The 20,354-nt window shown below is 39.0% G+C and overlaps 1 protein-coding gene and 1 non-coding gene across 2 annotated transcripts; both read right to left on the bottom strand.

Moving 5' to 3' along the window:
- Positions 1-1,062: 1,062 nt before the first annotated feature.
- Positions 1,063-13,881, bottom strand: hspa9 (heat shock protein 9). Its single transcript, XM_030145389.1, has 16 exons — positions 13,567-13,881; positions 12,697-12,755; positions 12,400-12,487; positions 11,208-11,389; positions 10,377-10,501; positions 10,218-10,291; positions 9,288-9,394; positions 8,950-9,112; positions 8,769-8,861; positions 6,842-7,051; positions 5,452-5,679; positions 5,117-5,339; positions 4,403-4,497; positions 3,729-3,821; positions 3,496-3,636; positions 1,063-2,368 (listed from the first exon to the last, which is right to left on the bottom strand). The coding sequence occupies exons 1-16, from the start codon at positions 13,645-13,647 to the stop codon at positions 2,291-2,293; spliced, it is 2,040 nt and encodes a 679-aa protein (XP_030001249.1). The 5' UTR covers positions 13,648-13,881; the 3' UTR covers positions 1,063-2,290.
- On the bottom strand, positions 8,527-8,728 carry LOC115427753 (small nucleolar RNA SNORA74). Its single transcript, XR_003936546.1, has one exon. It is a non-coding gene; the product is annotated as a small nucleolar RNA SNORA74 (small nucleolar RNA).
- Positions 13,882-20,354: the final 6,473 nt, after the last annotated feature.

Here is a 20,354-nt window from a genome sequence, read left to right as displayed (position 1 = left end):
ATATATATATATATATATATATATATATATATGTACATCTTTTTCATCCTATGTTGCCAAAATGACTAAGAAGCCATCATTTTTCAGTTAACACTTTTTTCATGTATATCACGATGCATATTTTCATGAAATATGTTATTATGCATACCACGTAATGTAAGTGTTGATAAATATCTGCTTTATCTAAACTTGTGTCAATGGAAAGAAACTGAGTTTCAATAAAACTATATGTAAAAATATAGGGCAGTTTTTGTCTTCATTGCAATATATGTTTTATATGTGTCAATATATGATTAAAGCATATATTGCAGTATATTGGAAAATATATGCACTACTTTCCCATATATGGAAATGTATTTTTTAATATAATGCATTATATTTTTCGATATATTGCCATATATTTTTGTTTCATAATGGTTATAAGCTTAAAGTTCTTATGTCTTACCTGTTTTATCTATTTACCAGATTTGTTTTTTGTTTGTTTTTCCTCATGCCTGTACTTTTCATTGCTTCCCTGCTGTAATGCTTTTAATGTTTTACGTAAAGCATTTTGAATTGTCTTGTACATGAAATGTGCTATATAAATAAACCTGCCTTGCCTATATTTTGGACATTTAACATTGATCATTTACATTGAAAAACCTGATGCTGCACTAAACCCCAGATGATGTGCCAGTTCTCCACAGAATCAGATCTTTTCACCACAATGGGCCAAATTGCTGTTTGTATGATTGAGTACAAATCATTAAAAAAAAAAAAAAAAAAAAAAAAGAGCACCAATCACCAAATTCTTAGATCCCCACTGCATAGAAACTACAGATCAATCCAACTTTTGTCTGTTCCAGAGAAAAAAGGTGTTACATATACCAGAAAAAAATAAATAAATCCTGCTGTTTCAAATCAGAGCCTTTTCTGCTGCTCAGATACAGCAATGCTTCCCTCTACTGGATGTTTACATCTCTAATCGGACAGAAACAAGAAGGAAATGTCTGATTCAAGTGCTTTGACTTCTGATCCGCTCTTTAAAACATATCCGAGTCACAAACCGAAACCACACAGTTGAATGTTTCAGATTTTTATTAGAAAAGACAGTGACAGTTACTGTGACCCTCCAGTAATATAATCACACACCAGCGGAACACAATGACCCATCCACCCCCCCAATTTGATTCAATCAACAGACACCCGCCTGCTTCTTCGCTTCCTTCATTTGCAGGTCAGTGTCAGTCAGGCAGGTATCCAGCGATGCTCACATGACACAGAGCAGCTAATGGCAGCGACAGACTTCCTGACAGAGGGGGAATGACACAGCACGGCTTTTTATTTTATCCCGTATCCTTTAAACAGGAGATACTAAGGCCTCTTCCTCTATTGTGCAATGTTGCCATCCGACTCTTTTCCACTTTCTGTTTAGTCGGTTGTATCTTTACACATGGACTGTACAGGAGCTACAAAAGAGGATGCCGAGAACTAAAAGAGCTTTCATCGCATTCATGTACATCTAATGAGACGGTCTCATCAAATAATGCGCCTCATTCTCACACACAAATATATATATATATATTGAGAGAGAAATAATTATAGAGTATATTTATTTTGTTCTCCCCCTTTAGTCAGTAAAACTAATCTGGTGTCCTTTGGCCTGAACTGGCCTTTAAAGCAGGTTAAAGAACAGAAGAAACAAATGAGTTCACAAGTCCTCCAAGTGCTGCAAATGAAAGTGTTGAAACAAAAGCTGACAGTCCTGTAGTTCTGCAAAGGTGTGAAATCTTTACCGTGCACTTAAATATATTTCTACACACCAATTTCACACCTCCGAGTTGTATTAAGTGCACCATAAAGTCACCTGAAGTGGATGTAGAACATTGAACTATAAAACAGTATGAAGACGGTAAAACCCAGTAGCCAACAGTGACCAAGAGTGAACTGAGCAAAAACAAGAAACATGAAGCCAATATGATGTCAGACAGAAAAAGAAAAACAAATTTCACTACCTCAGAATGTAAATTAACAGCTGTGTAAAAATAACAACTTATCAGAGTGACTGAGACAATTAAATTACAGACGTACAGAATATCACAGGATGTGGAGGAGAAATCACAGACATTTATCTTCTTACTTGAACATTTTACTGCCAAAACACAGTATCATAGTATAATATCGTGAGAATGACTAGGATTCACCTCATCTTTCCAGACAGATGCCCCTCCCATCCCCTCCCCGAGTCCACCCTGAGCCCCAAGAGTCCACCGTTGTCATGGACACCACTTGACAACAAAGTGCAAAAGCCCTACTGCTGGCCTTCCTTCTTCTCTCCCTCTGATGAGCTGGAGCTGCTGCTGCTGCTGCTTTCGCGCTCTGCTGCCATCTGCAGGACGGTAACATGAACAGTTAGAGAAGGCATCGGAGTTATGAGTTTTTCAAGATTCAAAGATTTTTTTCTTTTTTTATCATCAATTCACTACATGCATAGGAGAGAATCGAGATACGGTTTCTCTCTCACCTTGTTAAATGACATACAGTTAAAAAAAAAAAAGAGATAAAAGTAGAATAAGAATAAATGAGTGATATAAAAAGTAAGCATTAAGCGTATATGTCAATCTATTTACAGTAGCCGCAGTAGTGTAAGACAATAATGGTTATGAGCTGAGGAGGTGCATAAAGGATATGGCACAAGTGCAATGTTTGTAATACATCTGGTATCAAATATTGCCAGGCACAACAAACCCCACCCCTCACACATATTGTAGCTTAATTTTGGCATCAGTCCAGCTGATGTCATGATGTCTACGTGTGTGCTGATGTCAGCATATCAACTGCCTCTATATATGTGCCAAGTTTGAAGTAAATCGAAACAAAATTGATGTTGTCATAGATGTTTGAAATTTCACCCATTATAAGTAAATGGAGAAAAAAAAAGATTTAAAAAAAAATTCATTAAAAATTTTAACTTTGACCTACTTTTCCCAAAATATAATCACTTCTGGGTCACTGGCAATCTATAAACTTAATTTGGTATGAATTCAACCAATAGTTTTTTCTGTTAAGAGTGTTAACTAACAAACCAAACCAAAAACAACACCCCTAGCCTCCTCTTCGGGGGGCAGGGTAATAAAGTCATGGCATTATTATTATTATCATTATGACTAAAGTTACATAAAACTAAAACATAGCCTCTCAAATGTTTGAGAGGGCCATAATATTTTAGAAAACCAGGCAAACAAGCAACAACTACAAGCCACAACTACTTGCGTCAGCTGTAGCTACTATTAGATGAAATTCTGCTGCAAATAATCATCGGGATCATTTAGTCTTCAGTGCAAGATAAAAAGTAATCAGTGAGGAGCTTTAGGAATGTTTGAGGTCCCATGAACTTAAAATATGAATGAATACTTGTATTGAGGAAATCCATGACATAAACCTGAAGGATCTGGCCGGCTGATGGTCCTATTTGCATACTCTAACTACATCGGTGGTGTGAAAGTGGCCTCCTACCTTTTTGTAGGCCATTTCAAAGAGTTTGAGCGAAGCCTGCTGCAGGGTGGAGGCTGCTTGCTTGATGTTCTCTCCTGTTTCTGAGTCCTTGTTGGCCAGAAGATCCCTGACCTTTGAGATCTCCTCCTTCAGTTTGGTGCACTGAGTGGACAGAGAGCATGGAGGTACACAAATTAACACACCTAGGTTCACTTTTTCATCAGATTCCTCTCTATATAGGATCCGTTTAGTACCTCATCTGCAGGAAGTTGGTCTTTGAACTCCTCCATCTTGGATTCTGTGTCGTGGATGATGCCCTCTGCCATGTTGACGGCCTCCACTCTTTCCTGTAAAAAAAATACATGAATAAATGAATGCACCTGCCCATTCTCTTCACCTGTTGGACAGAGTTTATCACAGGGCTCAGATTTATTACCAACTGTGTCTCAACAGAAAAGTCTTTTTTATCTGCTTGTCAACTCAAGTATATTTCTATTTACAAAGGAATTTTGGGGAGACTTCCCTCTTACTTATGTTCACTATTATCCTGGAATCATGGCAGTTACAATCTACACTCAATGAAACCATTTGTTCCAAAGACAAGGACTAAATTAGGAAAAAAAATCTTTAAGGGTTTTCAGCTCCTGATGCAAGGAACAAGCTTCAATCTGAGCTCCATCTACAAACACTGATTCCTTCCAATTTTAAAAAACATTAAAACTCTGGAATCACAGCTGTTGGTCTGCACATTTTTTGACTGTATGTTTTTTCTGTGTTTGTTCTTATTGTAAAGCTATAAGTATAAACTATAAGTACAAATACACATTGTGGAAATAGTATTTGTTTAACAGATGACACTAGTTTAAAGTGGAATTTCATCATCAGAGGAATGTTCATGTTAAACTGCTGTAGAGATGGAGGTCCTTACCTTTCTCCTCCTGTCCTCCTCCGCGTATCTCTCAGCATTCTTGACCATGTTCTCAATGTCGTCTTTACTGAGACCTCCTGACGACTGGATAACAACTGAACAAAGAAAAAAGGATGTTTAAAAAGGATCCTTTTAAGACCTTTTTAGTCATTACAAATGCTAAAAGACCCCTTTCACATCCAAAGTGCTTTGACTTGCTTTCTGGATTTAGACAAAATATCACCATGTTTTTTTTTTTACCTTTTCAGTAAAACGACCCAACTGAATCCAATTTCATAGTTTCAATGACATCAATACTATATCTGTTCGTAAAACTCTTTTAGTTGTACAATTATATATAAATGACTAAGATGAATTAAAAAAAAAAAAAAAATCTACACCAATCCATTTTTCAAAATTGTAATAAAAATCATGCAAAAGTTAAAATCCATGTTACTGGCTTTAGACTTTAAACACCATTGCCATTAACATCTGTGAATAACCGAACAGTCGACCGGTCAATATAAGGACTAAAACAGAGACAAAATGCAGTGTTTAATCAGATGAACAACATGATGTTGCTAAACTTTTCGACTACTCTGACAGAATACACTCCAACTGGTCCTTGAGGTCACAGCACTGTGTTGTTTATTCTCCTTTTAATGTTTATCACACAGAATTAATTCCTTCTTAATGAGGCCTGCCACATTAAACATAGTCAAGGTTTGTACTTACTCTGCTGTTCGCGGCCTGTGCCTTTGTCCTTGGCCGAAACATGAACGATGCCGTTGGCGTCAATGTCGAAGGTGACCTCGATCTGAGGGACGCCACGGGGAGCGGGAGGGATTCCCACCAGAGTGAACTGCCCCAGCACCTTGTTGTCGGCTGCCATCTCTCTCTCACCCTGACACACTTTGATCTCTACCTGAGTTTGTCCATCGGCTGCCGTGGAGAACACCTGGAGGAGAGTAGAAGGCGACGTTTGCACTTTCACTTTTACCCACTCGAGTACATGTACATTATCAGCTCTGTATGGGGTGTCGTTTGGCGCATGTGTGCAGCTGAGGTACCTGGCTCTTCTTGGTGGGAATTGTGGTGTTCCTGTTGATGAGTTTAGTGAAAACTCCGCCCAGAGTCTCGATACCCAGGGACAGAGGTGTTACGTCCAACAACAACACGTCAGTGACATCACCAGCCAAAACACCTCCCTGAATGGCTGCTCCGATGGCGACGGCCTCATCGGGGTTGACTGACTTGCTGGGAGCGCGTCCGAACAGGTCCTGGACTGTCTGCTGAACCTGGATTAGAAAATATCATGTGTAAGCGCTGCTTAACCCTTTGACCCATGAGACATTATTTCAATGTAATGTGCTGCTGTAAATTTGCATCTGTAGAAGTGTCATAAAAGCTGCTGTGAGTATGTGATTCTGTTTCTTTTCTTCAGTGGTTTTGTTTTACTATGTGTTTTAGGATCAAAACAGGATGGAATAACAGAAAAAGACAAAAAGGAATTGAAGTTTTAGACGTTTTTACTAAAGACACTCCATATGTACTTGAACTTCTTGAACATGAACTGTGAACTGGAACACAGTGAACAAGATTTAGAATTTTGACCCAGTAGTTTTTGTTTTTGGGCTTTTTTTTCCTAAATCAGGAACCTGACTGAACTCCAAAAAGCAGTTACACAGCCAAAACTCTGCAAAAATACAGTAAAAATATAAAGGAAAATCACTACAACACTGCAAACAGTAAAAACAAAACATAGCACGTCCGCAATTTCCACAGACGGACAGACAGCGAACTGCTGACAACACCCTGCGGCAAGGGCTGGGGGTAAAAAAAACAATAAGGATAATGGTGTAAAAAAAAAAAAAAAAAAAAAAAAAAAACAAGAAAAAAAAAAAACTTTTTTTATTGTGAACTGGTCTCACTCTCTGCTCTGTGTTTTGCCCCCCATTCCACAAGCTCCAGGGGGTGCACTGAGCATGCTAATAGGTCTATGGAAAGAATAAGGTCTATTCTCTCACCACATTTTGAAATTTTTCCTATTGAGTAAATGCTTGAATTTTTTTGAATATTTACAACAAATCACACATTCATTCATTCATGAGCACTCTTTAACCAAGGGTTAAAGAGTGAAATCATACATTACATGTGGGACACACAGAAGACTGTAATGGTTTAACCTTAGAGCACAGCTAATAGGATGTAGCTCAATATGTCATTTATCAAATTATATCTAGCTTTACGAACTTCAGACTTCACAAAGATCACATAATGGATTATTCAAGAGTCTTAACGCTTGTTGAGGCCACACATACTGCACATCTGTAAAACTTGAAATACCACTTTTGGCCAGCAGATGTCCTCCTCTTGACTTCAGATTTTATTTTTCAGTGGATTTTAAGACTAGAATCAGTGTAGGTTCAGAGGTGACCAGAGTGAGCGTGTGTTGCGTACCTTGGGCATGCGGCTCATGCCTCCAACCAGGAGCACCTCTCCGATGTCTCCCTTGGACACCTCTGCGTCCTGCATGGCCTTCTGACATGGAGCCACGGTGCGGCGGATCAGGTCTGCAACGATGCTTTCAAACTGAGCACGAGTGAGCTTCATGTTGAGATGTTTGGGACCCGAGGCGTCCATGGTCAGGTAGGGCAGGTTGATGTCAGTCTGCACAGAAAAGACAAAAATGATAAGAAACAAAAACAAAACAACTTCAAACCTCCTGGAAGGACATGTCAGAATAAGCAAATGCAGCAGTGAAGACATCTGAAAAGCAACAGTCTATGCCAGGTCGTCATTAACAGGCACAACAAATCCATGTCTAAACTACATATCCCACTGGCAGAACATGTAAACTTCATTCTAAGCATGGGAGACAAATATTCAGGTAGTTATTTTTAGTCAGGGCCGATGCTTTTACACAGTTTCATAGCTTTAGAAAGCAGTGCTCATGTTTTTCAAGCATCTGTATACCATCATATCAGCCAAGGCCATGTCAAACTTCTTCCACTTTCACTACGACTCCTGTATGATCTCTATTACAGTTTTGGAAACACTCCTGACCCTGCATTAATGGGTAACCCCCAGGCTGATGTTAGACTGTGAACAGGGAGAAAGTAAAACTTTGGGACCAGTGATGCAAAACCCAGAATCACAGCCTGACTAGGTTATCAGTAGCCCAATATTTTGGTTCTTTTCATCCCTACGACATGACACTTGCAAGAAGAAAACTAGACATCAGCCTTACTAGGCTGTTATTTCAACATGGATACTGAATTACTGGTGAGTCTGTCCTCATCTCTGCTAGTGGCCATTGCATGATTAAATTCTGCATTTTATCATGATGTCATCTAAAAATCACAGCAAGCAAGATGTTATTTGAGCAATTTGCAACAGTAACCTCAGCCCACCAGTTATGCGATATGCTTTAGAGGCATATTGGAATGGATGAAAAAAAAAAAAAAAGATAAAATGAAAGTTATTTTCAGTCTTACTGTAGTGTATGTATTCAAGAGAAAAATTACACACTGGGGCAATATTGTGCAAGCTTTTGGTTCAGTGAGAAGGATTATTGAAAAATAGTAAAATCAATAATCATACTATGATAAATAGACCTTAGACACTCAGTGAAGAAAATCAGTACAACAATTAATGTGTACATATTCTCAAATGGTTCTAAAGCGACGCAATAAACTCCACTATTAATGTCATTAGTCCCTAGAGTAGTGCTGAAACTAACGATAATTTTAATAATCGATTAATTTGTAAATTATTTAAATAACTAATTGATTCATTGAATTAACACAAACACTGTGGGATTTTGGCCATTTTTTTCTCGATATTCAAGTTTTGCTACATAAATGGCGCACTACATTTGGTCCAAATGGGGCTGCTGTGGCCACCACAAACATAATGTAAACCTACCTTTAAAGATCTGGCACAGTATCTGAAGCCTCAGCCATGCTGCTGTGTTTTCCCTTGTTACACTAAACAGTGTGTGGGCATTCGTCAATACTAACATGCTCAAGACCCAACGAATCGACTGCCGAATTTGTTGCCAACTCTTTTAAGAATCAATTTGGATCGATTTAATGTATTAGTTGTTGCAGCAATACTGGATGCACCGTAGTTACAATTCATAGACTGTTCGGCTCTGTACTAGGCCAGTCCTGCCATGTGTCCAGGACAGGCCACTCTCACTGAGCCAAGCTCTGCTACAGCTCAGAATCAGCCGACTCTAAAACAGAGCCAGCCGAGCTGAGGACTAGTGCAGAGACTTCCTCTACCAGCACTGTAACACTGAGCCAGACACACAGGACCTGGACAGCTGACTTAAGAGCTGGACTCTCGCTTTAGATGATAACAGTTGTTTTTTTCCGTATACCTGCAGTGAGGAGGACAGCTCACACTTGGCCTTCTCTGCAGCCTCTCGGACTCTCTGCAGGGCCATGTTGTCTTTCATCAGATCGACACCAGACTGAAAGATAAAAAGACAAAACCCCCCATGAAAGCTCTGAAAACACCACAGAACACATGCTGAACTATTAAGTGGTCCCAGTCTTTACCTCTCTCTTGAACTCTTTGACAATGTGCTGGAGGAGGTGCTGGTCAAAGTCTTCTCCTCCCAGGAAGGTATCACCATTTGTGGACTTCACTTCAAAAACTCCCTTCTGGATCTCCAGCACAGAGATATCGAACGTGCCACCACCCAGATCATACACGGCAATACTGGGAACAAAGAAGCAGATTTCATTTACACACTTGCGCCACCAAGCATGATAACAAAACAGTGTGGATCTAATCATTCCTTTGCCATTTCATGTTTCAGTGATGACTGAACTAGTCTGGTTAGTGTCTGCGCTGTTAAACATCAGTCGTCATGGTGCTGTTCCTTTATACTCACATCTTATCCTGGGTTTTGTCCAGACCATAGGCCAGAGCAGCAGCTGTTGGCTCATTGATCACACGAAGGACGTTCAAGCCAGCAATCTGACCTGCATCTTTGGTGGCCTGACAGAGACACAAAAACATGAGAAACCTTGAAATGCTGTCGTGTTGTGATGTGGAGCACTAAGCCCTCAGGATCAGAACTGGGCTGTGAATCTAGTTTTGCTTTGTGCCTATATTACAGTTACTGGTGCTGCGAGCTGGTCTACAGCAGCCCCAAAAGCCACATCCACAACCATGGGAAAAGGAGCAGCTATAGAACAGTGAGCATGTTTTTCTGAGTCAAATCTCTAAATCAACCGTTATCACAAATCAGGCAGTGAGGCCCAGCACCCAATACAATACATAACATAACAACACATAAAAAACTGCTGTCATTGTGCTTGTGGGGGCTGAAAACACTTTAATAATTTTCATTTAAACATTGATGTTGATAAATTATCATTTCTCAAACAGCTTTATTCTGCATGTACACTTCTGTTTTGATCAAATTTAAAGATGTTCCACAGGAAAGATGTACCACTCTCTACAACATCAGCATATAACATCCAATAAGAAATATTCAGTAGTTTTTCAAGAAACACCAAATATTTGAATCTTTAGCAAAAAAAAAAAAAAAAAAAAAAAAAAACTTACAGACAGCTTGATAAAGTTACAGCTTAAACGCTTGGCCAAGTGTTTTTCTCAGACACCACAAACTCTACTGTAACTCAAAGATGGTGGCGCCCATGTCGGCTGGAGCTGCATTGGCTCTAGTGTTTTATCTGTGTTTTTATTGTGGCCAATGCAACGTAATTTCATATTGTAGTGTATCTGTGATGTAATTTTTAAATGGGAATCTGAACTGGTTTAATGTGAAAGACAGTGGCAGTGTGTGAGTACGTACCTGTCTCTGTGAGTCATTGAAGTAGGCTGGTACGGTGACGACAGCATTCTTCACTTTGGTTCCCAAGTAGCTCTCTGCAACACCAACACCACATCAGTACAGAAACTAACATTAAGGTGTAACAGATGTTGACTCTGGTCAGTGCACTGTCAGTCGTACCTGCAGTTTCTTTCATTTTCATCAAAACAAAGGCGCCGGCCTGGCTGGGGGAGTACATTTTCCCATGAGCCTCCACCCAGGCATCACCGTTGGATGCACGAACAATCTTGTATGGTACGTTCTTCCTGTTAATCAAAGACAACATAGGTACCGGTTAGGTACTTGTAGGAGAACCATAGGTCCAATCTACACAGCTTGGCCAAAAATAAATCCCGCACAATATATTGTTGATGACCTTTATTACACAATGTGTTCACTATGACATTGTTTACGTCACATCATTTGTTTCTATCTATACAGACACATCTATACTTAAAGTTGCATTAATTTTTTGTCAAGATCTTGTTCTGATGACGGAGAGGCAAACCACTGTAAAGTCTTCTTAATCACAACCCAAAGACTCTTAATGGTGTACAGATCTGGACTCTGTAGTTGGTGGCCAACCCATGTGTGATAATCTCTCATGCTCCCTGAAGAACTCTAACAATTATGTGGTTCAGAAACAAGACACTATTCACTGCATTAGCTTAAGTTAAAAACTTTTTGCAGCTGAAACGCATAAATCTCTGCACTGATATTCCAATTTAAAGATCTGCACTATTATCTTGAATTAAATCCAGGTGAAGTTTTTTTTGCCAGGCTGTGTACATTCTTTGGTGATAGACTGTGCTCTCATTCTGATCATTATTTGATGTCTAATTCCATAAAGAAAAACAATGCATCAATCCAAGAAAACTTTCTTCTTCAAAAAATATTGTCTTGCAATGTGGCAATTGTTTTTTAGCTCAGACAACTACACAGAATTTCAAAGTTAACCAAAGCTGCACTCACAGGTCTTTCTGGACCTCAGGGTCATCATAGCGGCGTCCTATCAGTCTCTTGGTGGCGTACAGTGTGTTCTGGGGGTTGGTAACAGCCTGGCGTTTAGCAGGCATACCCACCAAACGCTCTCCATCTGCTGTGAAGGCAATAACTGAAGGAGTTGTCCTGGCTCCCTCTGCATTCTCCAACACCTGAGGACCAAAGAAGAAGCCTTTAGCAACTTCAGCAACAATATTCACCAGGACACTGTGTTCATGTTCGCAAATCTTTGAAAATACTCTGACAAAAAACATCCCCAAGTAATCTGACAATCTAATGAAAAATTCAAAATTAAACTAGCAAGGAGATAACATTTCATAGAATACTTTGCACTACAGCTGCATTTCAAAGCCACAAATCAGTCCCATTAGCTGCTCAGTCTATTGTAAGGTGTAAACAAAACAGCATCGTTTGCATACACTGAATGTCAGAGGTTTAAAATAAACGCTAACTATTGAACTGTTGAGGGAAACAATGACAGACTGACAACTTTTACTGACAGTTTTTCAATTTACACAATCGGTTTATATCCTCTAAATCCGGTTTTCAGTCAAATACCAATATGCCAGATGTCATTTTCTGGTTGACAGTGGATGATATTGATCAACTTTGTTATATTAAGGGTTTCTTTCTGCCATTAAAGATAATGTAAGACTTGCTCTGCTGAAATAGTCATGTCAACCTATTTGATAGGATACATTGGCATTGTGATCCCCACTATCGAGACAATAGTTCAGTCAGAGAAGTCATTCTACTAATAGTATTTAGGATTTCCAGTGTCCACAAACTGATTTAGAATAAATTATGCTTTGGCTTGACCAATGATGAAGTTGACAGATGAGTTGAAACTAAAACCAACAGTTACAGAAAAGTACATTTTACTTTGGACATGTTTAACACAAGTAAGAAATAGTTTTAAATGTGTGTGCTAATTCAGCACCCAATCAACTCTTGAATGCACAGCTTGATATGAAGGATAAGGTTTTATGGCACAATACTTATTGTGGCATGTTTCACCCACATTAAAAAGAAACTGCACACACTAGCCAGCATTTAACTGTGCTTCTTTACACACACCACTGTGAAATCGAAAAAATTGAGAAGCAGAGTCTGGCATAAACAACATAGCATCCTATTGATATGACAAGTGTGTGCTCATCACCTTGGCCTGTTTTCCCTCCATGACAGCAACACAGGAGTTGGTGGTCCCCAGGTCAATACCAATGACTGCACCCTTGATGGCTTCTGACCTGTAATGCAAGACAAAAATGAATGTGTTCTAATTACATGTGGGTTATTCAACAATGAGTAGATTTTACAAGAATTTTCTGACAACCAATCTGTGTGGCAGTTGTCTCAAATTCAATAATGTGAGTTCAGCTTTCTTTAAGATGATCTGGCCATTTACCATTATGGGTAAACAGGTAATTTTTCTAGGTGTTTGAATGCCGATACTCACGCATAGTCCCTTCTGGACAAGGCTCTGAGAGCATCTGCTTGGAAGCCATTCCAGCATGCCTGTGGGGACATCATTGTAGGGTTATATAGCAGTCAACAGTTAATCTTACACCTTAACTCATATTAAATAAAATTGTCAGGTTCAGCATTGGTGAGCAGTGCACATCCTGTTAAAAAAAAACGATAAAAAAAAAGAAATTTGACGATGGCAGCAACACTAAGAGCTCAGGTAATTGAGTATTAACCTACACAGATGTCCAATCTTCAGCTGATAACATGGTTAAAGTAACAGCTAATTCTGCTCAATAAGTCAGGAAACCTACACTGAGCCGCAGCTTCTCATTGTATCTCACAAACTTTGTATCAATAAGACAAATGTTGCAGCATACTGGGGGTGGGGACACCTTACTGAAGGTCACTGAGCTCCAGTGTCGGGGACATGAAGCCGATGAACCGCTATCAAACACCACATGTTGGCTACAGCTTTCAAAAGAAACCTCGACATACGCCTTCAATTAAACTAAGTCCCAAAGTAATGCGCAGTTTGACCTAGCGTTAACTCAAGGCAACCTTTTGCGGACTAAAACCATGAAATTACCAAATCATCCTAAAAGCGACCTTACACATGTTCAACATCAATAAGCTACTTGAAAAATAATGGTATTTAACATTACCTGACGTTAAATTCATCTTAGCCATTTGTTTGCTTTCCTCAACCTAGCGACATATGACATTTTGATGGTCACGATTAGCTGATTAGCTAACACCTACCATGCTAAGCTAACCGGCTGGATGTCAAAATTAATTACTTCTGCTAAACCAAAAGAAATTTAAACAACATAGTTATTTTGCAAATCTGTTCGAAACTCACCTTCTTGATCAAAGAGGACACATTTCTGGTGCAGTTTCTTGTGGGAAGAGTCCTTGAAACGCTTCTGGCGACACTCAACATTTTCAGAACTCGGCTAGCAGGCTAACTAAATGCAATAAAACGTTTGTAGTTTCTAGTGTCAAAACACAAGTCTCAAACTGTTAAACAGCGAGGGACACGTAAAAGCTGTAAATGTCCTGGTGTGTTCAGACTTCCAAACGGTGTGTCCGAGGCAGAGGTACAGCTCTGGTCCAATTGTGCCGCTAGTCTTTGGACTGCTACAGAAAAAGGACTGCGAAGCTTCTTCTGGAATTATCCAACACATGTTGCACCATGCACCGCTAAAGGACCCCAAATTTGGCTTTCCTTAAAATGCCTGAAGAATTTTTTTGCAATTACAAAAATATTATGAGCAATTTATGCAATAAAAATAATTAAAATTTTAAAATATCAATATAAATAAAATTGAATAAAATTACTAGACTACAGTTGAACAAATTTACTATACTTTTTTTCTTGTTGTGATCATGCACAAGACAAGACAGACACCGTTAGTGGGCATGTGAAGGTCATGATGTAAGTAGGGGAACTATTGGAGGTTTTCACGTGTGTTACGTCAGGGATGGTGAATGAACGTAGCTCTTTAAATTCAATCACATGCATTGTTAAAGTCTAGTTAAAATTGTTCAAATATATATGCATATACAGCTGAGGGGCCTGCATAAATACAGTAGACAGACAATTTAATTGAGTGTGGGAGCAACCATTTCACTGTTTTCCACTGTGAACCTGGCTGATGTAAAACAACCTAGCAGATGAAAGCAACAGGAAATAGTTACAAACAAAAGAAATTACCAATATACAAATTGGGAGGCAGGATTTAGACTGTAGATATTCAACTTGATGCATTTCTGATATCTTAACATAAGTGATGTCTAAATATGATGATTAAAGTGATGTCTTAAAATAAAATCCTCTGAAAAGCTCATTCATTTTAAAATGTGAAGCAGCCACCTGTGAAAAATACCTTTGGGAAATGACAAATCTAAAATTTTCAAATATTAATAATTGTAAATCAGTAAATACTTTATTGTTTATTTATTTAAATGATGGTAGGTATCATAGTCATGTATCATATAGGCCTACCCTGTCTATGGCTGGTAAAGGCTGCTATTCATTTGCCCACTGGGTGGCAGCAGTTGCTGGTTACAAAAGCCTGAATATAATACCTGCTTACATGAACTATGACAAAGCACTTCAGCAGAGGCATCAAGTGAATATAAATACACCTTATTTTCTTAACATACATACATACTAGTGCTGGAAAAGTCCTGCCATGACTGGACCTGTCCAGTATACTGTATCCCTCATAACACTGTGCATCTTGTAATGTTATTTAAGATAATATGAAGATGAGCTCATGGGTCAGCTGACAAGAATTTCAGAACAACATTTTCTTAAAATTAAATATGACCACAATAGACCACATTCAGTTAACAAAAAATGGTTTTTGGAGGCTGATAATTCTATCAAGTTGTGTTTTTAAAAAATGTAAATGGTGACAATAATTTGATGCACTAAATGATGCTGAACAACAAAAACAGAGACACAATGAAGTTAAACTTAAAACATGTCTATGGCAATTTATTGACTTAGACATTTAGAAAGTCTAGGAAGTCTAAGTGTTGCTTAACCATGTTAATGCATGCACATTTAAAGCTCTTAAATATCCAGTGTCATTTGGTCATTTTGCAATATTTGGATGGGAGCCACAAGCTACTTGTTTAAGACAAATGATCAGCTTTCCCATTTTTGCTCAGGTTTACATCCACAATTTACCGCTTGCTTCTTTACTGTCACTTTACATTTTCTTCAAAGAGAACAATATACTTAAATAAAACATAACAGTAAGAATTCAACACTGTCTGGGCCTGTATGCAGCCAAAAATATATGCCTGCATTGTTTCTTATGGCTGCTTCTTGACCCAGTAGTACATATTGTTCCTCTAAAGTTTAACAAATATCACCATATCTGTACATCTAACCAGGTATGTGGTGTAAAAATATTTCTTCTGCTGATTAGAGAGAACTACAATATGTTCTCTGGAGACCCAGCAGATGGAGCTAAAACTAAATTAATCTAAAAAAAAAAAGGATCAACCATTTACCCTTTCACAGGAATCTTCCAGCAGCATCAGCAGATCTACCAATCTGCTGATGATACCCAGCTCTATCTGTCATTCCCACCTGATGACTCCACAGTCTCAGTGCGGATCTCAGATTGTCTCTCTGACATATCTGCATGGATGAAAGCCCATCACCTTCAGCTGAACCTGTCCAAAACTGAACTGCTGGTCTTCCCAGCTAAGCCAACCATACAGCAGGACATCTCCATCACTATTGACTCCATACCTCTGGCTCCTACCAGTGTAGTACGTAACTTGGGAGTCATGATTGATAATCAGTTGACCTTCACGGATCACGTTGCCTCTGTCACCCGATCATGCCGTTTCACTCTGTTCAACCTAAGAAAGATCAGGCCATACCTAACCGAAAAGGCCACCCAGCTCCTGGTGCAGACTATGGTTATCTCCCGTCTTGACTACTGCAATGCTCTTCTAACGGGCCTCCCAGCTTGTGTTGTCAAACCACTACAGATGGTCCAGAATGCAGCAGCGCGTCTGGTCTTCAATCAGCCTAAAAGGGCACGTCACCCCCTTACTCATTGAGTTACACTGGCTACCCATAGCTGCCCGCATCAAATTCAAATCTTTAATCCTAGCCTACAAAATTCTCAGTGGGTCTGCTCCTACCTACTTAGGTGCACTAATAAAAGCTTATGTCGCCCCACGACCACTCCGCTCGTCTGGGGAACGTAGTCTGGTGGTCCCCAGACCTTGTACAAGACAATCCAGGCTCTTTTCATGGGTCGTTCCACGTTGGTGGAACGCTCTACCAAGTGCTACAAGAACAGAGTCATCCCTGCCTATCTTCAAGAAGCTCCTGAAGACCCAGCTCTTCCGAGAGCACCTCCTGTCCTAGCACTTTCAAACATTCCATTTTAAATATTCTAATAAGGTTTTTCCCAGGACAACCACAGATTCTTTCACGATTATCTCTGGACCTGCTGCGGTGGTCCGGCCTCTTCCCTGCCCTCATCATCACCACTCACTTATCCTCAACCGCCTCCATGTGTCTCCCCCTACTCCCCCCTTCTCCCCCTCTCCCCCAGTCCCTATCTCTATCGCTCTCTCTTTTTCCCCTTCTCTACTCTCTCTCTTTAACCCCAACTGGTCAAGGCAGACGGCCATCCTCCAGGAGTCTGGGTCTGCTCCAGGTTTCTGCTGTTAAAGGGAAGTTTTTCCTCGCCACTGTCACCAGTCACAAGTGTTTGCTCCAGGAGGATTCTGTTGGGTTTCTGTAGAATTGACTTAGAGTCTGGTTTTGACCAACTCTATATATAAAATGTCAAGAGATAACTTTTTTGTGATCTGGCGCTATATAAATAAAATTTGATTGATTGAGTGATTTAATTGGTTTTCCCCTGTAAGTCGCTTTGGAAAAAAGCGTCTGCCAAATGCGTAAACATAAACATAAACATACCAGAAAACTGCAAAGCAATCACACAAGGCTTATGTGCTTTTTATTTAGTGTTATGACCCAGAGTCATTAAAAATAAATATAGGTTTGTATTTGTATGCGTATGATGTGCTGGTGTGTTTCCCCCAGTCCTGTAGGGGTGCTGTGTTTTTCTTTTACCTTTTTGCTTTCCCATGCGGGAGGAAGGTGACTGGTGGCGCCAGATTAATCCACCTTTAAAAATGGTCCTGGATGCAGCAGCTCAGTCTCTCTTTGGTCTCTGCCCATCTCGTGCATGTTCCCAGTGACCAGCACTTGTGTTTATTTGTTCTGTAGTTTGTCTTGTATATATGTAAATAGTAAATTCAACTCAGTCCTCCTTCTTCTTCTTAGGGTTATAAAACAAATGAATGGAATGAAAGAATAAAGTGAGAATACAAAAACATTATATCATCATCCACCCTATTTGAGAGCATTGTCTAGCACTGACATGAGGATTTAATTAGCAGATGAATGTGTCTATAGGAGCCTTGAGGAAGTAGTTTAACTGTACAGAGAAAGCATATTTTTGATGCCATTCCTTTCACACCTGCTGATGTCTGCATGCTTTCTAACATTTTTAACCCATAAGGACCCAAACAGCTACTGGCAACCAAAGTCATCTACTGATCTAAAATATTTAATAACTTTTGATCCACTAATCCTATCAATACATATAAATAATTGGCGTAAAATGCAGTTTGTCATCTTTTCAAGATCATCAGATATGACCCATTTGGACGTTCAGAGGCTCCGTAATGAATGATGAAACATCTTCTTCTTCTTCTTCTTCTTCTTCTTCTTCTTCTTCTTCTTCTTCTTCTTCTTCTTCTTCTTCTTCTTCTTCTTCTTCTTCTTCTTCTTCTTCTTCTTCTTCTTCTTCTTCTTCTTCTTCTTCTTCTTCTTCTTCTTCTTCTTCTTCTTCTTCTTCTTCTTCTTCTTCTTCTTCTTTATTTCCGGCTGGCTAGATGCCTCCCAGCATATTGTTGCCTCTCACAGGTCCAGCCTGGAAGTGACTTTAAACATGCACCTCCACTTTGAAGGGAGAGAACTGCTGTTGCTGATATAAAACCAAGACTGCTTTGACAACCTGTGGCTGATTTTCAGATGGATTTGAAATGTGTCGCAACAATATTCTGTCAGTTCCAAGTGACCAGAGGCCAAATGCCTCTCAGGCTTTTTCGCCACGCCCCAGGTGATTGCAATAGACAGAGTGCCTGCAGGCCCTAGAGCTAGAGCAACTAGATATAAACCAAGGAAAAGAAAGGCTGGGCTGTGACACAGAGTAAAGTCAGGTTTTCACACAAATGCATCTCAAATAATACGGCGCATTTGGTAAGACTCACACACCCAGCAGTTTGTGCTGGAATCTGTTTTGTCCTGAGAGCCGGTCATGTGACATAAGTTAAATCCTATTTCTTAGCTAACATCAGTGCCTACATAAAGGACGTGTTGATTTCAGGTCTGATTTTCCATAAAAAAATTATTTTGCTTTCCCTCATGTTCTGTGGTGCATCTCTTCCTCTTTCCATATCTGCAGGAGTATGTGACAATGATACTGTAAACTTAGAAACTGGGTCAGCTAATGTCTTTTATTGACTTTTATAATGTCAATAAAAGATCAGGTCTCAGCATAACACAGATGCCAACACAACCTCACATAAGCAAACACAAATATTAGATAGAAAACCTTCAACCAAACTTTCAGGAAGTCTTTTCTAAGCATAGGCACTATCTGCTGATCTAAGATGCTTAAACCTCTGAATCGCTGTTCCTATCAATAGCTTATATTTAAATAATTCAGATAAAATGCAGTTTCTCAGCTTTCGTCAACATCAGATTCATATTTCTCAGATGTTCAGAGGCTCCGTAGTGAACATGGAAACACCTTCATCTTCTGCAACATTGATTCACCAGTAAAACCCATGGAGTTTGATCAGTGACAGTGGTTGTAGACACTTGTTTATATGTTCAAATAATGATATATTTTGCTGATAAAGTCATTTGTTCAACAGTTTTCTCTGTTCTGATATAAAACCCTTTTAATTTATTCTGAGATTTTATGAACATCTACATGATCAGTAAATTAAATACAGGGGAAAAAAAGATTTTCCCTGAAAAAATGCAAAGTGCAGAGGATACAATTATAATAAATAGTTATAAATCACTTAAATAAAGTTAAATGTAGAGGGAAAATTATGATGGATGACGGAACAATGGTCTTGAAGTGATAGCTGTCAGTGATGTTTACACCACTCTGCAGAAAACTCACTGGGCTCCTTTTAGAAATAATCCATCTGCAAGTGCTGAGCTGGACTAACCAGATTTTATGCACTGAAACAAGTTGCGCATGTAATGCTAATGCTGAAACCTCACTCATGCCGAAAAGTGACTAAACAAGTTCATTTGTATAATTTACCAGAATAATATACACTTCCCTTTCCTCATACTCTCCTAGAAGTGTACTACTAGTGTAGATGGCAATTGCTATATTGTCTTGATCACCTTTATTTATTAATGTATTTGCTCTGATATTAGTTCCTTGTACACATAGAAATTGTTTTTTTTCTTCTGCTCAAAACAAATAAATGAATGGAATGAATGCATGAAGTGAGAATACAAAAACATATAATCATCCACTCTATTTGTGTGTATAGCATTGTGTTGTGCTTACATAAGGATTTAATTTGCAGATGAATGTGTCTATAGGAGCCTCGAGGAAGTAGTTTAACAGTATAGAGAAAGCATGTTTTTGATACCATTCCTTTCACACCTGCTGATGTCTGCATGCTTTCTAACATTTTTAACCCATAAGGACCCAAACAGCCACTGGCAACCAAAGTCATCTACTGATCTAAAATATTTAATAACTTTTGGTCCATTAATCCAATCAATACATATAAATAATTGGTGTAAAATGCAGTTTGTCATCTTTTCATGATCATCAGATATGATCTATTTGGACGTTCAGAGGCTCCGTAGTGAACGATGAAACACTGTCATCTTCTACAACACTGATTCACCAGTAAAACCCATGGAGTTGGATAAAGTCACTTTCTCTTCTCTATTTCTGACTTAATCCTTAACTTTAATCTGAGTTTTTATGAACATCTACATGATCAGTGAATTAAATATAGGAACATAATGCAAAGGATAAAACACTTAAAAAA

This window comes from Sphaeramia orbicularis, chromosome 10, assembly GCF_902148855.1.
Source record: "Sphaeramia orbicularis chromosome 10, fSphaOr1.1, whole genome shotgun sequence".
Lineage (NCBI taxonomy): Eukaryota > Metazoa > Chordata > Actinopteri > Kurtiformes > Apogonidae > Sphaeramia > Sphaeramia orbicularis.
Note: the sequence above shows the minus strand (reverse complement) of the source record. Positions and strands in the feature narration are given on the sequence as shown.

Excerpts from the sequence above, each read along its gene's own strand:
- hspa9 (XM_030145389.1), bottom strand. The coding sequence starts at position 13,647 with ATGTTGAGTGTCGCCAGAAGCGTTTCAAGGACTCTTCCCACAAGAAAC. Across the intron at positions 12,488-12,696 it reads TTGTCCAGAAGGGACTATGC|GTCAGAAGCCATCAAGGGTG; the intron begins GTGAGTATCGGC and ends CTTGCATTACAG. Across the intron at positions 7,052-8,768 it reads AGCTGTCCTCCTCACTGCAG|ACTGACATCAACCTGCCCTA; the intron begins GTATACGGAAAA and ends TTTTCTGTGCAG.